The sequence below is a fragment of the Pomacea canaliculata genome, linkage group LG2, assembly GCF_003073045.1.
Source record: "Pomacea canaliculata isolate SZHN2017 linkage group LG2, ASM307304v1, whole genome shotgun sequence".
Taxonomy (NCBI): domain Eukaryota; kingdom Metazoa; phylum Mollusca; class Gastropoda; order Architaenioglossa; family Ampullariidae; genus Pomacea; species Pomacea canaliculata.
The window spans coordinates 34,618,591-34,642,502 of record NC_037591.1 but is presented as its reverse complement, the minus strand read 5'-3'; the positions used below and the strand labels follow the sequence as shown (position 1 = coordinate 34,642,502).

Here is a 23,912-nt window from a genome sequence, read left to right as displayed (position 1 = left end):
AAGTGTAATTCGAAATGTATGGAAACCTAGATAAGACTGCCGAGACACACTCTCTGTGATAAAATGAGAGAGCCACAACAGAAAAAGGAGACATAATCCAAATATTGAAAGCCGATGCGCGATGAAGTCCTATGAGTTGTAACGGTCTGAATGATCATCTTAATCTTATCTAGACTCTATCAGCGAAAAGCTGGCATGGAGGATGGTAGGAACTAGTCTACAGTTTCCTGCTCTTAAAACTAAAACATTTTGTGTCTGAAGCCGACATTTAGTTTTACAGAACAGCATCTGTAGCAAGAGACAAGAACTGGCTTAGACAGCAACATTCATTCCCAGCCTTGGCCCACTGTAACAAGCACGGAATTCAAGAAGAAGGGCAACAAATTACTTTGAGCGGTTTTACATTTTTATTTATTTGTCAAAAGCTATGGCTATGTTATTTAAAGGTCTACAAGAGGAAAAAATGTTTTCCGAAATAACTTTCGTCCCTTGGCTATCTACACACCTACACATATCGCCATACACAGACAGAAGTATGCTGTGATGCCATGAATGTCCGTAGATGATGGTGATGACACGCGTGCGATGGAAGTGCGATTTCAATAGAACAGTTTATCAGAGTAAACAACACAAACAAATAAAGTAAAATGTATAGAAAATAGTGAAATAGGTGTTCGTAACATAGAAAATCATCTAATTGAATAAAGTCACGGAAGTCATGCAACAGAACAATGGATGATGATGATGATGATGATGATGATGATGATGATGATGATGATGATGATGATGATGATGATGATGATGATGATGATGATGATGATGATGATGATGAGAATATGTGAATAGCATTAGCGTATCAGAAACTACAGTCCCGAGTAACAGGAAACTGGAGAGTGTTAAGTGGATACGCCCACCTTAGCTGGCTGTAAACAGATAATTAAAATAATGATAGCTGTAATAATTATACGGAGAAACATGATAAAAGTTCCAGCAAAGAATCAGACACATTAAACTCCTACACCAGGAAAAAAACAACACTTCAAAAGGAACCCGACGTCCTACAAAAAATGACAAAATTGCGAAATGTGAATTGATAGTTCTGAACAACCTATTTTACGATCCAGAAGCAACACGAAACCATGAAAGGCGAGGGAAAGAAAGAAATATAAAATGGCACTATCAGACTTTCCCCTGCAAACAGCGTATAATTTACACAATTTTCCACCGAAAACTTGCAACCTTCCCTCTTACAGGGGCATTTACATGGCAGTCGCCTCCCCTTAGGCTGCGCTCCCCTGTCGCAACATGTCCGGAAGCTGGGGTCTGAAATCACGGCAGGACACGACACAGGGGCTGATCAGCCACACTCGCACGCCACGCTATGCAAATACCACTTGACCAGTGTTTATAAAGACCAGTGCTGTGTGGGTCTCACGGTCTTCATCCTGCCAGACACTTGCTGCACCACAGCTGCTTCATCTTACACTCGCCGACATCACGCCTCCTTCATCCACAACAAAAGATAGCCGAGAGAAGTTTTGCCAGCTTAACCAGACAAAAAGGAGAGAAAAAAATCAGTTGTTCAGAACATTTATAAACATTTGTCGGTTCCAGGCAGTTTCTGAGAGAGTGTCATGAAGATGGTCGTCCATCACCGAAACTTGTGTTCGCTGGTATACATTGTAGGTGTTTGTGTGCACCTGGGACATGGGCAGAGAGCCAGTTTGGGAGGTAAGTGATGGTGTGGGTGTGGGTGAGTGTGTTTGTGGGCGTGCAAGTGAGAGACCAGTACAAAATGGAATGAAACAGAGGACATGCACTTATCATCCGAGATCGTGATATTGAGTCATGGAGTGGATGAATCAGATACATACATCTAAAAAAAGAAGAGGAAATGAGTAGGTATGCCTGCTCTTGTGAGCAAACGAAAAATTTCTGTCTTGGGTCTCCTCAGACAATAATTGATTTGATTTGATTTTGATTTTTAAAAAAAAAAAAACATAGATGAAGATGTAAAAGAGGCTGATTACAGACAGAGAGAGAGGGACAAAATGTTTTGTGTATGATTTAAAAATACTGAATACAGTTTGTCACACATTGCTAGCTACAGCGAAGTCAAAGCAAACTAAATAAAGAAAAAGACTAGTATATGGAGTTGCGATCAACAGTTGAAAGACCTGGTAAAGAAGAATGAATAGGTCCCTCTTTCTCATAATTTGTTTCATCTCTTTTTTGTGTTCTTTAGCCACCTCCCACTTTTTCGCTTACTATGATATAACATTTCTCCATACCTGTGTGAATTATATGCCTCCATCTCGAGGTCTCCAGAAATGTCCATGGCTGTTCTGATGTTGTCAATGACAACCAGTGAGAGAACTGGACATTTGTGATCTCTCTCTCAGTCTGTACATAGTCATGTTTGCAGGTGCACTCGGCGGTGTCTCGACATTCGAATTTTGCCTAGTAGTGTTCTCAATGATTTGAAAATAATCGTGTATTCTTGGTACACTTTGAAGTGTTGGTCATGTGGTGAGAAGTTTGGTAACATCAGGCTCCGCTCCAGGACATCTTTGGCTAATACTGACACTGTTTCTAGAGCTATTAGCACGATCACCATACTATAATGTGAATTATATAACACATAAAGGTATTTGGTGTCTGTGGGTGTAATTCCCATGCACGTTCAGACCACAGTTAGTCTCTCACGCACGCACTCACGAGCAGCACGCTCTCACACTCATCGCTTCCGACATTCGATCATGGAAGTTTTCAATATGAGACCAGCAAACAGGTGGACTGCACTTTCGCAAACATGCAGTTGTGTGGACTCTGTCTGGCAGCCAATCTGTCTTTTTTTATTCCTCCACTTAATTTTGCCGGCCTGAATTTATGTCTGCAAAAACAGACGCCATCTCGGACATTAAAGGAGAGAACTGCGTTTGTGGAAAATCCTGTATTGAACAAAACATAAAGTCGGCCTTGGTCATTTCCGTTCATTAGCATGATATCACTTTGAGTCCCTACTGATGATGAAATTCAGGTTAACAAAATCCGTTTTCTGTGCAATCAAATCCAGACATGTAAAGCTTAATAATAATAATAATAATAATAATAATAATAATAATAATAATAATAATAATAATAATAATAATAATAATATGGCGAATTTTCCAAAATTTTTTGCTAGAAGTGTACGACAGATTGCTCATTGCACCTTCTCATGTGTACTAAGCATATGGACAAGCCTTTTACTTCCGATCACCCTCTTGACTTACATGCCACCTTTGATCTTTGACCAGAGAAGGCGATATACGGACATGATCTATGACGATGGTATTCAAGAATACAACGCGATCACTTGTGTAATTTTTAAAAATAATTTTCTTGTTCTTGCTGGTCGCGAACAGCCTGCCTTCTGATCAGCCGCTCCCAGCGCTTTATTCTCATATACCTCAGCCTTTGGCGAGCATTCCCAGCCATGCATCGCCCCGTACAAGTATTCAAACATCCACTGCATCGTTACCTGTCAGCCTTTGAGCTCCTTCGTGACACACTGACCTCCTGAACCCTGGAAGGGAAACGATATCTCAATCCTCCTCCCATCCCACCCATGTCCTTTTTCACACGGACGACAGAGTGACTCACGGAGGAAGCGAGCCGAGAAAATGCCAGCCAACTGGTTCGTCAGGTTTTAAAAAAAGCTCAAACTGCAGTTTCAGGTGTTCATCTTTCGCTTTTGTACGCGCTGTCGACATTTTTACCTGGCTGTCTTCATCCGCAACTTTGCCCGAATTACAACCCCCACATCTCCCACCCTACCACTGGATTAAATACCATCGTGGGAGTGGACTTGAGTTTCTTTGTTCCACTCTGACTGACCAATGGGAATCACAACAAACGTTTGAAACACCAGGGAGGATGGGAAGATGGAAGATGGAGTTAAATAATAGTTTCCCCCAGTCACTCAAAACCCTGGGAATGTTCGCTTTCTTGCAAGTAATTGTCTTTTCTTCCTCTCCGTCTTCTCCCCCTAACCGTCTTTTACTTAAAATGTTGTTGTTAGTGTGGTAACAACACTTGAATTTCGGTTCAGGCAAAAAGTAGATTATTTCTGTCCACCTATTCGAGTTGCGGCGCAATGCTCCACTGGGGGTGAATAGGAACAAGAAGACCTATTGATATATCCATGTGTTAGTCTACCTATCCATATGAGTTGAAACTACAATAGATCACGGGAATTTGTTTTTTTCAGACTCGCTAGTTCAGGGTATCCACCTGAACAGCGGCATCGGAGAGGAAAGAGCCGGCTTCCCTCCAAACCGGGATGTGGACCATCACATGACCGCCACTGGTGTTCACGCTGCGTCTAGAGTGAGCATGTCAACAATTTATTTCACCTGCAATAATTATCTCGTGTTTATTCCACGTGCAATCGCTGTCCAATAGCTCGCAGCTTTAAAAATCTTTCGCAGAGTGGTTAACTTAGTCATGCTGTTTTACAATTGCAACGCATTGGGATCGTAACCCTGAGGTCTGTAAGATTGTTTTTGTTTGTTTGTTTTTGTTTGTAACTTTGAGTGACGGTTATGTCACCTGTTCACCTGTATGTGACTTTAGGACACATGCACCGCCGAGTACAGGGAGATCCCCGGCCATACCATGTGCCTCACGGACAAACCGCAGGTCATACGAGAGGGCGTGACACCGGAAGAAAAAGCCATCATCCTGCGGCTTCACAACGAGGCCAGAGCTTCTGCCCGACCCTCAGCGTCTGACCTCACCACTATGGTACGGAGGTCAAAGAAATAAACTCAAACAGTATCAAACAACCACTGTCCCAAGTGGTGGGGAAACAGTTTTTCAGGAATGCTAATTAATTAATGAAAGAAAAGTTCTTGGAAAAGAAAGAAACGGCACACGTGAGTTTGCAGGGAATTGAATAAATTAATCGTGCCAAGGTGAAAATAAATCGAGCTTGTTTATCTTATTTATCTCAGTCCCACGGGAAAAGAAATATACAGAAAAGCTACAAACTTTCGAGGAAAATGATCTTTTACATATTTTAAATAAAAGGCGAAACTGTTAGGTAAATATTAAAATGTCATCGATCATATTGTAACATTTTTCATTGATATTTATCTATTTTTACCAGCAAAGAATGTAGTTTAGTTATGTAACACAAATGTTGCACAGCTTTTCATTCACATTTAAATTTTAATCATAATAATCTCTCATCTCACCATTTAGAGCTAATAAAATCTGTCGTGAAACTAAAATCCGTGTAATCAGATATTAGAACACCACCATTTTTTTTTCTAAAGACAACCTGATGGAGTAGCCCTAATCAGTTGCCTAAATGAACATCAACTATGTGTCAACAAAACTTTTTGACAGGTCTGGAATGATGACCTGGCCGCCGTTGCCCAGAAATGGGCGAAGCAATGCATCATGGGGCACGATAAGGAGCGATCGATTCCAGGTATTTCGCTAATCTCTTAGTGGCTTTTTTCTCTTTTTATGTGACTTTTGAGAAATCAACAAACCCTTGACTAGAATAATAAACTCTGTGAGTTCTGTCTGAATATAAAAGAATTAAAAGAAGGAAAGGTGATGGAGCATAAGAAGAACTATTAAGAAGGAAAACATAAGAACTCTTAAAATTTAAAATTGTAAACATTTTTTTTTATATATTAAAAGAAAACCGTTTTTTCTCTTAGACTCACAGATTATTGAAAGTTGTAAGTGTAAGCAGTCAGTCTGCGTAAAAACAAAAGGCTTGGAGGTACCTCTTTATATCATCCTTATCAAAGGTTAGGGTTATATTACAGTGAGTTAGGGACAGGGTTGCGTTGATACAGTAAGGGTAAGAGTTCTATCACACATAGCAAGGGTTAGGGTTAAATGTCATGGAGTAGGGATTACAGTTACATTCCGTAACCTTTAGTGAATTAGTTTTGATAGACTCAAAATGATTTCGCAATCTACACCTCAATGTATACAAAATAACAGGAAGATGTCTTCGGCGCGCACTAATGACCGGAAGTGACCTTATGCGCAGGGTTGGGGGTCAGCGTGGGTCAGAACGTTGCGGGAGGATATCGCACATGGGAGAGGGCCATCGGAGGCTGGGAGGAGGAAGTCAAGATGTACGTGTACGGCCGCGAACCGGACACCTACTTGGGCACTGGAGGGTGGGTGAAGATTGGACATTACACACAGGTAGGTGTCTCGTGGACAACTTTTACAGGGTATGTCCCACTGTGTGTGAATTGTGTGTGAATTGTGTGTGATTTACATTCCAATGTCTGTCTTGTGCCATGATGTGTAACGCTCCTGTTTGTGATGGAGGCTGACAGCCATTTTGTTCATTTTTATTCTCGCGACTGACTGCTGCAGATGGTTCAGAACACGACGCATATGGTCGGCTGTGGCTTTGCTGCTTGTCGTGGGACTCAGTATGGCCGGTACTTCGTCTGCAACTATGCTGCTGCGTGAGTCACCTCTGTCTCTTCCCCTCCCCATCTCTCTCTTCAGCCTTCTTCCCTCTCTCCTCCTCCACTCTCTCTCCAGCTCTTCTCCCCTCTCTTCTCCACTCTCTCTCTCCACTTCTTCCCTCTCTCCTCCCCCCTCTCTCTCCAGCCCTTCCTCCCTCTCTACTCCAATCTCTCTCCAGCCCTTCTTCTCTCTTTGCTCCACTCTCTCTCGTTTCTCTCTGTAACCTTTGACCTCTAGAGTTTCAAACAAAATGATTTTCTAAGTCAATCACGAAGGGTCTGAAAATAAAAGTACTCACAAAAGTATAATTGGAAAATGATCGAGAGACCCATAATATTCAGGATCTTTTGACGAGTAAATAGACTGAGCTCAGTACAAGATGTTCTTACCCATAAATAAAAATAAATAACACACTTTTTAATTTCGAGCTACAACCATCGATATCAACAGACAGAAAGTAAACAACAACACGTCACGAACAGGTGCGGAATAATGACTTCACGGACCTAATCATTCATACATTCTATTTTTGGCACAACCGTCATACGTCAGTGCTTTCCTAAACCTTTGTCAGTACCTGGGAATGTCATACGGATTATTCACAAATGTACTTAACACTTTTCTAAACCTTTGTCAGCACCTGAGAATGTACTAGATATGTACTTAACACTTTTCTCAGTCCCTGAAAAAAAACAAATTATACTCTGATACATAATGTAAAAAGGTTTAAAATATTTCTTTTAGGGTATAAAATAAAGGGAGAAGTCAGCTAGTATTACGTTAGAAAGAAAGAAAAATAAACAGAAAAAAGATGGAGAATATTCAAAATCTGAAAGTATCTAGTGAAAAACTAATAAAGTATTTGAAAACAATTAACACGTGTTTACGTGTTTACTCTTTGCTTCCAGCCAAAGCCGCCTGGCATTTCCTTACACTCGTGGTGCCAGGTGCAGCGCCTGCCCCAAGTCCTGCAGGAACGGCCTGTGTGGTGAGTTCATCGTTATTACAGTTAGTGACTTCCTGGACTAGCTTGCTAGCAGCACACTCACCTGTATATTTGTGAACAAATCATGTAAACTACACAACTCAAAATATGAACAGTAGTGCTGACTAGTAACAGTGCGGAGATCTTGTGTACATAATTGTTATAACAAAAACAAATAAATGGGAGGAATGAAATGAAAAACCGAAGGAAAATGCAATCATATTTATTTTTTTATAAAAGAATGCTACACGAACTGCTACAAAACCAGGCATGCACACACACACAGAGGGTGAAAGTGTCATCAGTTTCGCTATGCCAGGTTTGAAAAAGCGGTGAATTGTGGGAATGAGAAACAGGAGCGAATGTCTCATCAAGCAAGAACGTTCGTGGAGACGCAATATCACAGCAGCTGCTGGTGTCGTGCAACCAGTCATTTATCTTCTTGCCAACGGCTGAACGACTGGCAACTCACTTCGCTCCACAGTCACACTCCCCGATATCCCCTCCCCCGATATCCCCTCCCCCCGATATCCCCTCCCCCGATATCCCCTCCCCCCGATATCCCCTCCCCCTGATATATCCTCCCTCGATATCCCCTCCCCTCGATATCCTCTCCCCCCGATATCCCCTGCCTCGATATCCCTTCCCCCTCCTTTCTGATCAGCTCTGTGCTGCTATGAGTGAGGTTAGCTCTGTCTTTTTTTTCTGCGAGAGGAGAGCGGCAAAGCTAAGAGTGGGGACCAAAACAATCCCGTTTGTCCATATTAATTAAAAACACGGAAAATTTGTGGCGGTGTTTGTGGGAGGTGTGAAGACATTTGTGTCCAGAGCTGCTTGTCGGACTCTTAAGTGCCGCGCAGTGCGCATGCGTGGAGGTGTCAGGAGCACGAGAGAATTGAATAATGCACGCGCGTGGGTTTTGTTATGATTGTTGCTGGATGTTTTCCTCTCTCACATGTGGAGTATGTCAAGCGGATGAGTGCGGTTCGAGTGTATGATAGATGAGTTTAAGAATATTAAAAAAATCTCTAGAAGGTCTGCGCATGTGCAACGCTGCTCACCGGTGTGAATGTTGTCAGTGGCAGCATTGTTGGTCGTAAAGCCTTAGACAGCCATGATGTTTCTTGACAAATGGTTAAAGTGAAATATTCTAAAATAATCCATCACTAGCACACACATTCAAAATGAACTTCAAAACAAAGCATACCTGAATCGATAACAACAACAACAACAACAACAACAACAACAACAACAACAACAACAACAGAAATTTTAATACTTATAAGAAGAAAGAAAGAGTGAGAGATAAGATTTGTTCAGCCCCGCATCCCTGCCGAAGCTCGGCTTCCTTTACAAATATGAAAAATTAAGAAAAAAAAACCTAGGTAAAAGTAAACAAGAAGAAAATCTACAAACACCAGCTTCCACTTGTACATGAATACATAAATGCGTTCATAAATGTTCACAAGAAGAGTGGGTGAAAGCACGTAGATTTTTTAAAACAAAATTAGATATGCAATTACTCCAACACGTTTCCTTGCAATACTTTCCAGACAAAGATTCACTCAACATGTTTACTGAGCCGTTTGAAGAGCAGAAACCTGCTTTTAAATTCACTTTCTGTCTTAGACAGTACAATGGCGGACCTTAACTGAATGTGATGATAAACATTAACTGTTGGACTGGTTCTCATTTCACAGACTGTGGGGGTCGCGTGTGTCTCAACGGTGGTACGCTTGACCCCAACAACTGCACCTGCAACTGTCCACCTGTGTACACCGGGGCTGACTGCGGCCAAGGTAAACTTCTTTACGCCCATTACACTCACTGCCAACGTGTTAAATAAGCTCCTTCTGCTAATTTGTCCCATTCTTCGATCACATTTTATTTAGTATTCATACTTTCGCAAGCTATGTTCTAGATACGGTGAACCACTTACAGTTCACCGCCGTTCCGTCGTCTACGTGGCCTTTGCTAGGAATGTCGGCTGAGTGCGTGTTGTGAGGTGGCATGATGGCGATCGATGAAGTGAGCATGCAATGAAGTTAGCAGGATAACACTCTGAGCTTGATGTCAACAGCCATGTGATGTAATCGTCTTATTTGCTCGCGTGCTCAGTGAACTGCCCCAGCCAGGACCCCTTCTACTGCGGGAGGGACATCGCGGCCGGCGACTGCGTCAAGTACTTCAACGTGCCTCACATGTGTCCTTACATGTGTGGTGTGTGCACAGGTAGGTCGCACTAAGTACACAGGTAGGTCGCACTACACAGGTAGGCCGCATTAAGTACACAGGTAAGTCACAAGTACACAGGTAGAGCGCACTGAGTGCACAGGTAGGGGGCACTGAGTACACAGGTATGGCGCACTGAGTACACAGGTAGGGCGCACTGAGTACACAGGTAGGGGGCACTGATCGAGTACACAGGTAGGGCGCACTGAGTACACAGGTAGGGGGCACTGAGTACACAGGTAGGGCGCACTAAGTACACAGGTAGGGCGCACTGAGTACACAGGTAGGGCGCACTGAGTACACAGGTAGGGAGCACTGAGTACACAGGTAGGGCGCACTGAGTACACAGGTAGGGCGCACTGAGTACACAGGTAGGGAGCACTGAGTACACAGGTAGGGCGCACTAAAGTACACAGGTAGGGCGCACTGAGTACACAGGTAGGGCGCACTGAGTACACAGGTAGGGAGCACTGAGTACACAGGTAGGGCGCACTGAGTACACAGGTAGGGAACACTGAGTACACAGGTAGGGCGCACTGAGTACACAGGTAGGGAGCACTGAGTACACAGGTAGGGAGCACTAAGTACACAGGTAGGGCGCACTGAGTACACAGGTAGGGCGCACTGAGTACACAGGTAGATCGCACTCAGTGCACAGGTAGGTCGCACTAAATACACAGGTAGGTCACACTAGGTGCTCGCACTTTACTGTTTTTTTTTCTTTGTCTGAAAAACGAAATGTGCGGAGATGAAAAATTTCACTTTTATTATGAAATTTTCACCAAAAAAGGTAAGAAATTATCAAAATATTCACAAACCAAATGCAAGTTTCTAAATTTTAAAGAAAGCGTGTATCGTTTGTCTTTATTCGTCGCTACAGGAGGCAAAGAACAGCATATACTTGAGAAAGAAGGGAACGCACCTCCAGTGCCTGTATTCACTTCCGCTTTCGGATGCACGTACGAGGGCAAACGGTCTACCCCAGGTATGTGGTTAGTAACAGTTACGAAGGTAAAAGAATCTTGCAGGATATCATCTTCATGAAAATGCATAATGTATCATAGAGTACTATCTTCTTTGACTCTTTAAGCAAAAGAGTGACAAAATAAGCGCTAATAAATCAAATTAATACCAGAGTTTTTATTTTCTATTTATATATTAATGGTAAAATTAAAAAAATTCCCTACGAAAATTAAAAAAAGAAAAAAAAAAAGGGGGAGGGTGGATTTCGTCAATGTCGATGGCATTGTCGATGTGAAGTTCGAGAAGAGTAACAACATTACATGTTCATTGTGATCAAACTCAATGTTTTCAGAGGAGTGTAAGGCGTTTGGCGACAAGGGTGTAGACAAAGCTTTCTGTGCCAGTCAGGGCGGCGAGTTTACCTGCAATGAATGCTCCCTGTACTACAACATCAAGCGCGACTACTGTCCCGTCATGTGCGGACTGTGCGACCGTGAGTTACCTTCTCTTTATCACATGGTTACAGCGGTGATTGCAGGTTACAGTCAAATTATAAGTGTCAAAGTATCACACAGAATGGGAGAAACAAGAAAATCCAGCTTTGAAATATACCGAGCACCACTGTAAATAAAACAAATACTTGAAGTGAATTTGAGTATTGGGTCAGGTTGCAAGTGAGTCGCTGAGTTTAAAATTAAAAGTTCAAGCTTTTTCAGAAACTGTTATACGATGTATTTCGCAGAAAGGTATAAGCTAAATTTATTAATATTCAGCAACAGAAGAAACCACTGCAGTTTACTGTAAATGGAAACTGTTGGTCTGTGGGTAGCTGTCTGTGGCGGCAAGGTGTGTCAAAATGGCGGACGTCTGGACGCCGACACCTGCGTGTGCGAATGCAAGGCTCCCTATTCGGGCAGCACATGCGAGAAAGGTAAGGTGTGGCAAGATGTTCAAGTTGAAAGGATTTCACATGTTAGAAAGCCTCGATGTGCCCTACGGTTGAACCCGGATAATGGAAATTCCTTTCTATTATTATATTTTCTTTTATCATAACAGTTTCTGTGAATGTGTGAACAGAAGATATAACCAACGAAGATTATTTCCTCTCCACTTTTTAATGTTATTGCTTAAGCGTAAACTTACCAACTGAGCTATACTTAATATGTAAAATATGTCTTTTATTCCAGTTATCAGAGGCACATGAATTAGACATTTGCCTGTGTCATACTAATAGGTCTTATGAATACAATACATAAAACCTGTCTCTTTCATTGCTTGGCCTGTTTAATACCTAAATTGTTTTGTTGTACCAACTGGTCTACTTAATACAATGTCTAAGATATGTCTGTGTTCGAGCAACTGGCCTATGCATACCATTTGATGTACTTAAAACATGTTTTTGGATGAACAGCCAGCTGCCCAAAAGATGACGAGTTTCACTGCAGTTTCTACCCGGACGACTTCTGCACTCAGTTCGTCAATGTTCCGGAGGAGTGCCCCTTCAAGTGCGGTGTCTGCAAGAAGTGAGATGCCCCTCATCTACCATCCAAGTCTTGACCCACAACTTGACCCTTCAACCGGACGTCCGGAGAAGCTGCCTGGGGGCAAGGTCTGTGTTAAGTCTGCGTTTGACCACCACAGTCGAGCACCATCGGGCTCGGTCTGCGAAACGTCTACGATTTAGTTTGGCAAGGTTTCCTGGACAACATTTATAAGACAAAGGCGAGCAAATGTTTTCTTTAAATCATGAAAAGCCTCTACAGGAAGCGCGATGCCTACTTTATGGCTTTCTTTCGTACTCGTGCCATTGGCTAGGTTCAGCTTGCAGTCACTAGATCCACAGGGTTCCCTTTAATATTTGTAGAAAAAAATAAATAAAACAGCGAAGCTGTCATGGAAACAGATGGATGTCTTGTTCTACTCATCCTCTGCACTTGCGTAAGAGAATTCAGTAATGCTCTGGCAAGAAGTGATGTGGGTCTCCCACCCAGCCACTCACTTTCTAAGTGCGGGTGTTAGTTCTTCAACAGTATGAGGAATATAGCTATGGTTTATTGAGAAATATTCCCGAATGATTGTAGATATTGCGATATATATATATATGTGTGTTTAATTTTTTTTTTTTTTTTTTTTGCTACATCCTTTTTTGCTTCCATCGCTTCGTATCGCGCATGCGTTGTTTGTGTGTGTGTGTGTGCGCGCGCGAGTGCGGCGTGTATTTTAACTTTTTAAATTGCAAGAAGTCAAGACCAAATCAAACTAAAGACTTGGATTTTCTAGCCCTCAGTACTTTTACAATATTTACTGTTTACCCGGTCATTTGAACAAAAATTATTCTTCATTAGACTTTTAAGCTCTCTCTCTATATATATATTGCGCAATATCTATGATCATACATAAAAGCAGAACAAATGGGTTTGTAAGTTGTTTGTCTTTGTAGGAGAGGAGTAACCGAAGATGTCAAGCTCATTAAAGCATATCTTTTCCGTTGCCATTGAAAAATCATCAGCTGTCGAGCTTTGTCTATAAATGTTTGCTTACAAGTCTTTCAAGCTTTGAAATCAGTAGTAATGAAAACCCACATTTTTCGTTAATTGTCAAATAATTAAATGCGTCCACATTAATGTTTGAGTACATATTTCAGCAGTTTATAAGAAAATATTTTCACAGTTTTGCTTTTTTATTTTTTACAGTTTTAAATTTTACAAAGATCTTACAAATAACAAGGCTATATAAAAATATGCATTTATATAATTATAAGCCTATGTGATTTACCAATATTTGACGCGGTGATATAGGCCTTTGGATATCCTCTTTACATCATCTGATGTTGGATCCTAGGAAACAATGGACATCTGAATATCCACCGGTTGACATGGGGTCTAATTACACTGGATAATTATATTTGGAGGAAAAGCGATCATCTGTTGCAAGTCTGTAGGGACCTAATGATTTTTTCATGATTTCCGATGAGAACCACTTTTATTAGACTAAAGTAATAACAATAAATGAGAAAATATATATATAGTGCAATATATCTCATTCACACTCAAACTCATTGCGTTGAGCAAGTGTTTCGGCAGCAAATAGTGATCGCAGAAAATTTAACGGTAATAATTCCAGAGAAATAAGGGTTATTGGCATCAAGAAAATATTGAGAATATATTGAGAAATCGTGATAATATTAATAAATGTTATCATATGAAACTGCAAAAAGGTTTATCAGTTTACTCACTTCAAGTCAAGATCGCTGGTGAAGAGAGTGAAAGACAGCCAGTAGGTCCAAACAATTTGCACTTTAAAATAACATTATATACAATCCAGAAATAATACCCAAGAGGTGAGAAAATGCAGCAGAAACACATGTAAACATGAAGGTCCAACATTTATCCAGATGGAAGCAGGATCATATTACAGAAACAAAATCAAGGAGATCCGAACCCTCAGCCTGTTGGGTGAAAGGACGGAAATGCAAGACATGAGTCAGTGAAGTACCCGCCTTCATGTTTTCCTGCCAGGAAACGACTACACTCATCATTTCATTAACTTCGAAATTATTTGTAAATTATTTCAAGTGTCTGCGTGCAGTTTAGTACACGACCTGTAAATTAGAAACTTGTTTAGCACGCTCGAGTTTATTTTAATCTTTCAAGTTTATTTACTTTTTGAAAGTCTGGTTTTTATTTTGTTTGCTACTGAAGTCAGACTGTCAGTGAAAAGAACTGTGATGATGACCATGAGGATTTATTTTTTGCTATCTTTGACAATCTTGGTTGCATAATCTATTTATTCCTTTTGCTTGTCATCATCGCTCAAGAAGTTCGCATGACCACATCATATCATCTATGTCTTCATTTTGTTTTAACAGAGACTTGGGACGGTTGGGTTCAGATCCCAACTCGAAAAGAGTGCAACTGATTGGGTAGATAATTCCAAATAATAGTTTATTCAAACAGGGTGGCACAGGAAAACATTTTTGGGAAATGACTATTTTAGTAAGGTTTGAGAAGCAAGAGTGGATCGGTGACTATAAAATCATATAAATATATGTGTTAGTTGATTTAATAGAAAGTTCCCGGTGTTTTGTTCCCCCAACCCCGTCCGTTCATGCAATCAATTAAGTACTTGTAGAAACACGTAGACATACAAACTGTGATGATTTTTTTTGTAAGTTTTATAATTTTTTAAAGTTTTGTAAGATTGTTGCATTAATTCCCCTCAATGTTGTAAAAGTTTCTTAAAATTAAACAGTTTAAGTGCACTTGCATACTTTCTCGTTTTATGTAAATATTTGTATGTGATAGTTTGTGTACAGAACACGTGTGTGCGTGTGCGCGGATTTTTTAAAAAATACACAAGTAATAGAGATTGGGAAAGAAAGCGCCAAAGAGAGAGGTGGAATGGGGAATGGAAGAATAGTGAGAAAGGGAGAGAGAGAGATGGGGGAGATGTAGTTTGTCAGGGTCTTGTATTGTTGTCTGTAACTTGTGTGGTGTATGCGTGCGTGCGATGAAAAAGAAAGAATTCTTAGACTGCAGTGGCTTGTTTGGCCTGTGCAAAAAGTAAAATATTAAAAAAAGAACAGAAAGTATATTAGAAGAAAGAGAGAGCATGAAGAGACACACAAGCAAACACAAAGACAAAATTACTAAGCTCTCAGATTTACTTTGGAACCACATAGCTACTTCCTTTAAATCAGAAAATGATCAACAACATGACTGGCAATGAAGAAACAAATACTCCAAGCTTGTTAAGCAGTTGTCTTAACACTAAATGTAATCTCTAATATTATTCCATATCAAACATAATAAGACAGAGACAAGGGAAACGTATTTGCTGCTCTAAGTGACATTTTAAATATATTTTCTCATTTCCTCTGAAAATAAAATACACCTACTTAAAAATTTTATACAACAATAAGACAACTGAATTAACTTTCTGTATATGGTATATTCTTTGTTAAACAGGCATATTTTTGTAAACAAGAGCATGAACAAATTTAACTTTCTTAATTGATTAATAAATAAACAAACCACCTGTGCATACGTCGTGTAAAATCATTTTGCAAGTAAACAACAGCAAATGAACTATCACACTCACTTGCAATAAACAAATGTACATGTATAATCTGTGCAGGTTTTTTTTTTTTACCAAAAAATTGCACTCTAATGTGAAATAAACGGAGAGATAGGGGGGAGGGGTTAAAGAAAACAACAACATTTAAAATATAAAGATTTACACAGATGGACTATGGAATGTGATTTACAGAGATTTTACTTTAAAAACTAACCACAGGTTTTGTACACCATGTGACAATCTAGCTTTTACAATTACTAATATAATCAAACCGATGACTGAACCAAGGAAGAAGGCAGTCAAGTCTGGGAATAGATGTTGAACAAAAAAAGAGGCATGAAAGGACAAAACAATGATCAGAAAATTTCCAGACCGATCCACCCCTTGAGAAAGAGACTGGAACATGTAGGTAGACCACAATTTTAGGGAAAAATCTTAAAGTTTAGCTTTGCCGTGTCAATGTTCCTGCTAAATATACAATGGATTGTTACATCTACAACTGTCTGAATCATTATCTTTCCCAAAATGTACCATTATTTCCGTTATTCTAACGTGTCCTAGTGGTTATATGCACATATACACTTTTCCTATGATACTACTTCACATATACCACTTTAAAGGTTCCATATTGTCGCTTGACTTCAAAACGATTTTAACAACTTCTTTACAACAAATTTAAAAAAAAACACTGTTCATGTTAATAATCTCACTATTAGTTGACTTCCAGGACAAAATACTGGAAAGACCTTTTTTATTTCAAAATAAATGCTAGGTGCATGTCCTTGTCTGTTCTGACCGCGCACACAAAAATCAACCCATGATTGTAAATGTTTTTATCGAGTCATTCATTATATACAGAAAATAATTTATGCTACCATGAAAGCCACAGAGCAAAACAATCTGTCGAATAAATATGTCGGTAGTTTATTTCCACATGCTGTCGGGCGAAAAGTTTTGCTATTAAAGTATATACAAGCACTTCTCTATGTTGGACCAACACAGTCACTGTCAATAACACCGATAGAGATCAATCACATCAGGTAGAGTGTCTCTTCTGTTTTTAAAAGACAAAAGGATAGGTTTTATTTTTTCCAGTAAATCTGACAGTCCCAAGAGACATGGAGAATTATTTCTCCCTCTGTCTGTCTTTCCGAGACACTTTTTAAGCTTACAAGAGTCTCCCTCAATGGGCGTTAATGAAGCAGCTAAGGCAAGTATCCATCTAAGCAAAACACGCTCAAGGTTTTCTTCAAGTTCTACCTTAGTATCAGAAAAAAACCCGTTCATTCAGAGTAAATGTACTGTTCTGAGAGAAATCACCAAGGTGAGCGTTGCTGTCCATGCTACATCCTCCACTACCATGGTGAAGACAGTTGACCGTCCTACCCGCCGGTTGTGTGAGCTACTTCATCGTGGTCATACTCTTGACAGAAAGGTCTAGAAAAGGCTAGCAGCTGCAAAACAATAGGGCGCATGTAACTTGAAGATTAACAGCTGGGAAAACAATAGGATATATTTAATTTCAATATTAACAGCTGGAAAAACAATAGGATGTACATAACTTGAAGACTGACAGCTGGAAAACAGACGGACATACCGTAAAATCATCTCCGAAGACCGTTCATCACCGAGAATATTTATTTTAACGAGAAAAATGTTTTTATGAAGACAACACTGGCTCAAGATAACAAGTAAACATATATCAAAATCTGAATTAAAAGGATGCAGTCTAGAAGGAAGAATGAAAAAGCGTGCAAAGCACAGCAGAGGACCTGCAGACAGAAGAGTGTCTCAAAATACACAAAGTACAAACACATACATAAACGTGAACACACCGACAAACAAAAAACAAACAAGCAAGTGTGCGGACATACCGTACATGCATACATCTATATGTAATACATACCCACGTGTACACATGAATGTATAGCATGCGTATATATAGAGGCAAACGTGTTAATATGTCAATCCACTGAATATTAAAGAAAGATTTAAAGTACATATATCTCCCAAAATGTTTTAATTAGTCAATAAAACAATTAAGGAAGAACTTTGCTTAATAGAACATGGACACGCACACTATTTAAAACATACTGGTACAGGTACAGGCACAACACCAATATAAATAAATTACTTTTTATTTCCTTGTAAAAGTACTTTTCTAACTTTTTCATTCTTTTTTGTTAGAGGAAATAGTCCTATAGTCAAAAATGTAATATAAATGGGCAATAATGTAATGCCCCTCTTTGTGGGGAGGTGTTCAAAATAATTGGTTTCCTAAGAATTATAATATGTGAAGTATGTCACTGCATTCAAAATCTTCAAAGTGTTCTACTTCTGAATATTCTTTCGTTACCAGAATATTTTTACATGTATGAATGTGCTTGACTTTGTTAAAATATGTTCTTATCAGAAATTACCTAGTTAAGGTTTGAGTACACTCACACGTATATTCAAATTTAGACCATTGTGGGTCTTTATTATGACATATTGAACACTAAAACACTCACAGGAATGTAAACAGGTGTTTGGCTTTGACAACAGACAAGTGTTCACACTGATGGTTTCAAGCAAACTGTGGGTAGAATATAATTTACCTGAAAAAACGCAGTGGCATGCTACGAAGCAGTGAGATGTATTCACCAAACGGTTGGAGGTGTGAGTGCGATATTTTGGAGCAAGATGGCGGGGTGGAGAAGGGGAGGAAAGGAGACGAATGTCAGTTTAAAAGTTAAAGATTAACAGAAAGCGTCTTAAGGGAAAAAGCTTCAGAGAAGTCTCGAGCGAAAACAAACTTTTTAATATAATATACATTTTTTAGTGATCGTATCAATCTAAAGGCGTGAGTTACTCCTGTAACAAATGTTTCCACCGGGTAACACCTAATGTTTTAACAGTATAACGAGCGATATGAAAGACAATATGTAATAAGTAAATGCAATGCCATTTTAGCAGTTTATTTACATTGACAATATCGTCATTTAATTATGACTACAAGTGAAATCTGTTCAGCTCCGCCAGTAAAGCACATATTCTCCAAGTATGTCCCATATCTCGGTGCCTCTTTCTTCTAACTCACCAAACCCATTTCCGGGGAGAAAACCCTCCCATACGTATACCTCTCTATTCAAAATATATGAAAAATGGTATAAGTTTCTTTATCCTTGTGCGATTGAGTTGCCATTTTGTCCTCTGCATATTACACTTTAGATATCAAAATCTTTGGAACAAAATGTTGACCACTTTGCGAGTCACTGCAAATGTTTGAGGTAGGTGGCAGCACCTGAAACCTTTACAGCTGTATCCCTCACACCACTTGCACAGTGGACCATACCCAACTCTTTCCCCAGTAAAAGCAGTTCATTAACAGTGACAGGAGGTTGTGGACAATGTTTGCAGGATTGCAGTCAGAAGGCAGAAGCAGTTGCAAAGAATGCATACAGAAAGTCGTGACAAGAGGCGCTGGAATACATCATACTCAGCAGCTGAATTACAATACATCACATTGCATACATTACGATATAAATACAAAATACAAAATCTTAATTAATATGGCACGGCTTCTTTGCAAACCAGGCAATAATGAGAGTGTGAAGCCTAATCAACGAGTCTTATCCCATCATTTCAATACAGTACAAACAACTTCTTTCTGATATATTCCATGTCAATTTCAATATTAGTTGTATTACTGATAAACTAAACAAGCAGACATGCAGCCAGAGACTACACACACTAAGATAATTAGTAATATTTCGAGTGTTTCGATAAAAGTGTGAACAGGACGATGCTATGAAAGGACACAAGCAAGTGCAGGAGCGACATTTTCAGATCAGCATCTTTATCTTTCAGCTTTGTATAGCATATTGAAATAAATGGTCATTATTATTTCAGCCCACAAAAATTGTCCAGAATATCGAAATAAATGGTCATTAATTGACAAAAATTACCGCTTCATTTGACAAATCACAGACTTGTACATAAGCATGAACACGCTGTTACATAAACATTATGAGTTGATCATCTCAGTGGAGGGAAAAGGAGGACAGAAGTTACCTCTGTACAATAAATAGACACTTGTTTGTTACTCAAATAACAACAAAAAAATTAGCTGAGGTGGCTGGGTGGGTGTGAAAGTAATCACTGCTATGTACCGTAAACAACTGTTTTGACAACAGATCCCTTCTTACAAAAGAGGTAGGGGGAAGGAAGGAGTGTAAAAGTGTAAAATCCTCGTCCTGCCACAGCAGACAGCAGTGACTGTGGTTACAGATGGCAGACAGAGCTGAAAGATTGAGTGCATAGTTTCAGGCTCACATGACAACGAATGCGGCGTAGAGAACCGGGTGGTCGGGTGGCAGAGCACGAACGGCAGACACACCCGGGTCGAGGCCATGAAGCGAGGGTAAGTCGTTGCCCTGGAGGAAACATGGGATGATAAGAAGCAGAGTTCTTGTATCCGTAGTTTTAAAGCGGTGACCAGACCCCACTGATATTGTTTGTATTGTTTGGCCGTAGTTATACATTGGGGGTAAAGATTCCCTGGGGTAAAGTAACATAAAGGAATATCAGCGAGGTCTGGACTACGGGAACATGACGCTTGCTTTTGATTTCCTGTTTCCCACTGGGCAACGACTGACCCTTGCTTCGTGATTTCGACCCCAGTTGGGTTAATGGGATGTGCAATGCACCCCATTCTAACCCCTACTCACTCTTTCGGGTAAAGTGATAAGGAAGATCATACTTTGGAAATGCGGTTGGCACAATTGTACTCTTCGATATCTTCTACCCGGAACAGCTGAAGTCTCAGACGAGTCCTACAAGGCATAGCTACACTATCATGTTTATCCTACCTAAAGGGTATGCAGCCAATATTTTACATATGTCACATGCTAATCATTTACATCAAGGGTCGTAGCTATCTTTGAATAATTGAATACCTCAGAGGGAGCGCGCATACACGCAAACAAAGAAACACACACACGTGGGTTCTTGCTCGTTAGGACCCCGATGTCGGTGAGTAGCCTGAAGGTCGCACTTTGCCACCGATCCATTATCTACATCCGCAGACGAATTAATTGAGGAAATGAGCAAGGACGAAGATGGAGCAAGGTAACAAGCCGTGGCTGGAGATGTTGTGCCACTGGTTAACGATGACAAGGTGTCTGGCGATGATGGTCTCCGTGACAGATGACAAGTTTTCGAGAGATGGCAGTGAATGTGCATGTTATTTGCTGTCGCGCGGTCAAGGCCTCTTGGATCACAGATGGTTTTATTGGCAACGGTTAAAGGTGTCCACGTCATGGAGCGACGGCGACTACCCATGTGTTCAGCACCATTGGGATGAAACGATGGTATTTATAAACAACGACTAGTGCACCTTGCTGTGTTGTTGGCGAGCATGGTGGAAGGTTTTGTTAGAATTGCAATATTTTAAAATCTCAATCGACAAAAACTCAGATTGTGTCTCACGGTAAGATTGTTGGCCGTGAGATGCTTTCGATCGAAGAATCTGCCACCTCTTAGACAGTTGTTTAGGAGCACTCACAAGTAAATAGGAGAGTTAGGAGCACTCTTATAGTTTGATGTTCAGGAGCATTTCCAAATCTCATTGGATACCAGAAGCCTGTGAACTAACAGAGTTGTATACTTCCCTAAGCTCAGATAACTAAGGACCAATTCCAGTCCACAAATTTGTTCAGGAAAGTTTCAAAAAATAAGAGAAGCGTGATCTACAGTCGCTGTGTAAACATCAGTAAATCATTTGCTAAGAAAGCACTTTGTTTTAATAACGCAGGTTCCTTTCTTTGTTTAAATAATGTAAATAAGTAATTGAGAAAAGTAAATTTCAAGACTTAATTAACTAACATCATGCTTGCTAACAGCATTCTTCATCATGACAGCTCAGTACAACAACGGTTGTAAGTAGTCAGAAATGGGAAGAACATGTTTCCTGAGGTTGAGGTCATCCAACTCTTGCTACATGTTGTATATTATTTCTTTTATTATTTCGCAGGATGGTCTAAAATTTTTAAGGGGTAGAAGCACAGAGTTTTGTTGGGTTTTTTTTTTGAGAAGGAGATTAGAAGACTCGGTACGGCGGCAGTACACATCATAGCAGCTATGCATCTGGTAGCCTGATGTTTATAGCCAACCTTTGTGTTATCTTCCCTTTGAAACTACTGTACACTGAAGCTCGTCAATAAGAAATGTCAGTTACTATTAGAATGGCAACTTACTTCTGCAGCATTATGTTTTGGAGACAAAAAATATCCTAATGATCTCCTATCTGGCAAAAATGTTTTCATATACAGATTCATTAAACTCAATCATGAATGTTAATAGATCGAATTCATGCATTTGTTATATACATCAATACAGTTATAATGTATGATAATAGTGTGTGGCTCAGGTGATGAGCTCCCAGCAGAAACAATAAAGTCAGCAAAACAAACAATTCCACAGTATGAGCAGTCCACACAACGAGCAAGCTTTCAGTAAATGCTGAAGTTCAGACTCAACAGCCAATCACAAACTGTTAGAAAATTGAATACACAGTCTGACTTATGTATACCAAAGAAATGTCTGCATGAAATCAGTTTTTTGACCAAGAAAAAAATTCAAAAAAGACAGAAAAAAAGCACTCAAGCATGGTTTGACATGTTTCAAGTCATAGTTAAGAGTTACATCAATATGAATAAATGTGGTTTTTTTACTATAGATTATTAAGATGGTTTGAATAATTTTGAATAATTTACCCAACTAGCCATGTTAAAGCTTGTTTCAAGTGGCTCAACGAAATAGCATGGAGGTTGTGTAGAGAGTGTAGAATGTACCACTGCACCAACAATCTGTCCTTGTTTCTAAAATGTCCAACCCAACATTTCTCTCAGACGGTTGAACTACCTTTTCACCCCATGGTACATTCGACAAACCGGATCAAGGTTCAAAGCAGGGCAGGCAGGCAGGTAGGTATGTCTTTAAAGCAGTGTGTTGAGTTTTAGTTGGTTTAAGAAAAATGCCAACACACGTGACATGTTTTAGTGCCATGCTATGTTAGAGGAAGTCAGCCAGAGGGTTAAACTATCAAGTAGCCAATGGAACAAAGGCCATGCTGTCACAAACAGGAGAAGTGACTACTGTAAGTGCAATGGCTCAAAACCTGTTGAGCAATTCGCGCTTGGCGACTGGTCGGTTGCCCAATATTCTGTCCATCTCCGCCATTACTGTACCAGTCAGCTTGGGCAGGTACTGGAAAAAATAGAGAAGGGAAATAAGGATGTCTAAACCAAAGCAGTTTAATGTTCAAAGGTCTCAATACTCATGCTACATGTTTCAAACTTTATGCAAAAAAATTATTGTCAAACGCATATATTAAATTTAGAAGTGCAAAATTACTTTCGAATTGTAGTAACAAATAATAAAGTATTGCAGATGGTGATTCTGCAAGCTTTTGCAGTTTAAAACTTCTAAAGATCTTTCACCTGATAGTACAGGCTTAGTTGAGGAAGAAATTTTATTTCCTTTTGCTAAGGAAGTGAACAATTAAACTGATAAATATCTAAAATTGCTGTTTTTATTATCAAATGAAGAGCAGATTTATTACAGTCAATGCATGAAATCGTCCGACCAGTGATAACCTTACATAATGTTGGCAGAGTTTTCTCGTGATATTTTCTACTATCAAAACAAAGGTTACATTCCTAAACTAAAGAAATATCTGATGATTGTACCAGCGTCTTTGGTGTCCTTGGTGAGAGGGAAAGTGCGTGTGTAAGAGAGAGAGTGTGAGAGAGAGAGTGTGAGAGAGAGAGTGTGTGTGTGAGTGTGTGTGAGAGAGTGTGTGTGTGTGTGAGAGAGTGTGTGTGTGAGTGTGTGTGAGAGAGAGAGTGTGAGAGAGAGAGAGAGAGAGTGTGTGAGTGGGAGAGAGTGAAAGTGTGTGTGAGAGAGAGAGTTCGTGTGTGTGAGAGAGAAAGAGTGTGAGTGAGAGAGAGTTCGTGTGTGTGAGAGTGTGTGTGTGAGAGAGAAAGTGTGTGTGAACATGAGAATGTGTGTGTGCGCGCGCATTGTAAAAAGGAAAAGGAGACAGAAAGAAAAGGAATAAAGATCTGTAAAATAAAATTCTGGGTGCGTGAGAAATAGTCCTGCACGATATTTTTAGAAC

At 39.9% G+C, this 23,912-nt stretch overlaps 2 protein-coding genes across 6 annotated transcripts in view; one reads left to right on the top strand and one right to left on the bottom strand.

Annotated features, from left to right (window-relative positions):
- The first annotated feature begins 1,160 nt into the window (after nucleotides 1-1,160).
- LOC112557870 (cysteine-rich venom protein Mr30-like) lies at nucleotides 1,161-14,936 on the top strand. The gene is made up of 13 exons (XM_025227954.1): nucleotides 1,161-1,731; nucleotides 4,253-4,371; nucleotides 4,618-4,788; nucleotides 5,395-5,479; nucleotides 6,059-6,219; nucleotides 6,397-6,491; nucleotides 7,404-7,483; nucleotides 9,181-9,279; nucleotides 9,599-9,712; nucleotides 10,593-10,697; nucleotides 11,028-11,168; nucleotides 11,505-11,606; nucleotides 12,087-14,936. Exons 1-13 carry the CDS (start codon nucleotides 1,635-1,637, stop codon nucleotides 12,200-12,202), a joined length of 1,485 nt encoding a protein of 494 aa, XP_025083739.1. The 5' UTR covers nucleotides 1,161-1,634; the 3' UTR covers nucleotides 12,203-14,936.
- A 384-nt stretch (nucleotides 14,937-15,320) lies between these two features.
- The window catches only part of LOC112557487 (voltage-gated potassium channel subunit beta-2-like), a 39,351-nt gene continuing 30,759 nt past the window's right edge, over nucleotides 15,321-23,912 (bottom strand). For 4 of the 5 annotated variants that reach the window (XR_003097958.1, XR_003097959.1, XR_003097957.1 and 1 more), the window contains 2 exons: nucleotides 22,911-22,999; nucleotides 15,321-17,205 (listed from right to left, as the gene is read on the bottom strand). Coding sequence is in view for 2 of the 5 variants with exons in the window: in XM_025227381.1 (XP_025083166.1) it covers nucleotides 17,199-17,205; nucleotides 22,911-22,999 (96 nt within the window). In the remaining 3 variants the exon portion in view is untranslated. Of the gene's footprint in view, nucleotides 23,000-23,912 lie in introns of all 5 variants that reach the window. The other variant, XM_025227382.1, reaches the window with a different exon arrangement.

Bases quoted from the DNA above. Each gene is read 5' to 3' on its own strand.
- LOC112557870 (XM_025227954.1), top strand. From the start codon at position 1,635: ATGAAGATGGTCGTCCATCACCGAAACTTGTGTTCGCTGGTATACATT. The intron at 1,732-4,252 runs GTAAGTGATGGT...TGTTTTTTTCAG, and splicing joins GCAGAGAGCCAGTTTGGGAG to ACTCGCTAGTTCAGGGTATC. The intron at 9,713-10,592 runs GTAGGTCGCACT...TCGTCGCTACAG, and splicing joins CATGTGTGGTGTGTGCACAG to GAGGCAAAGAACAGCATATA.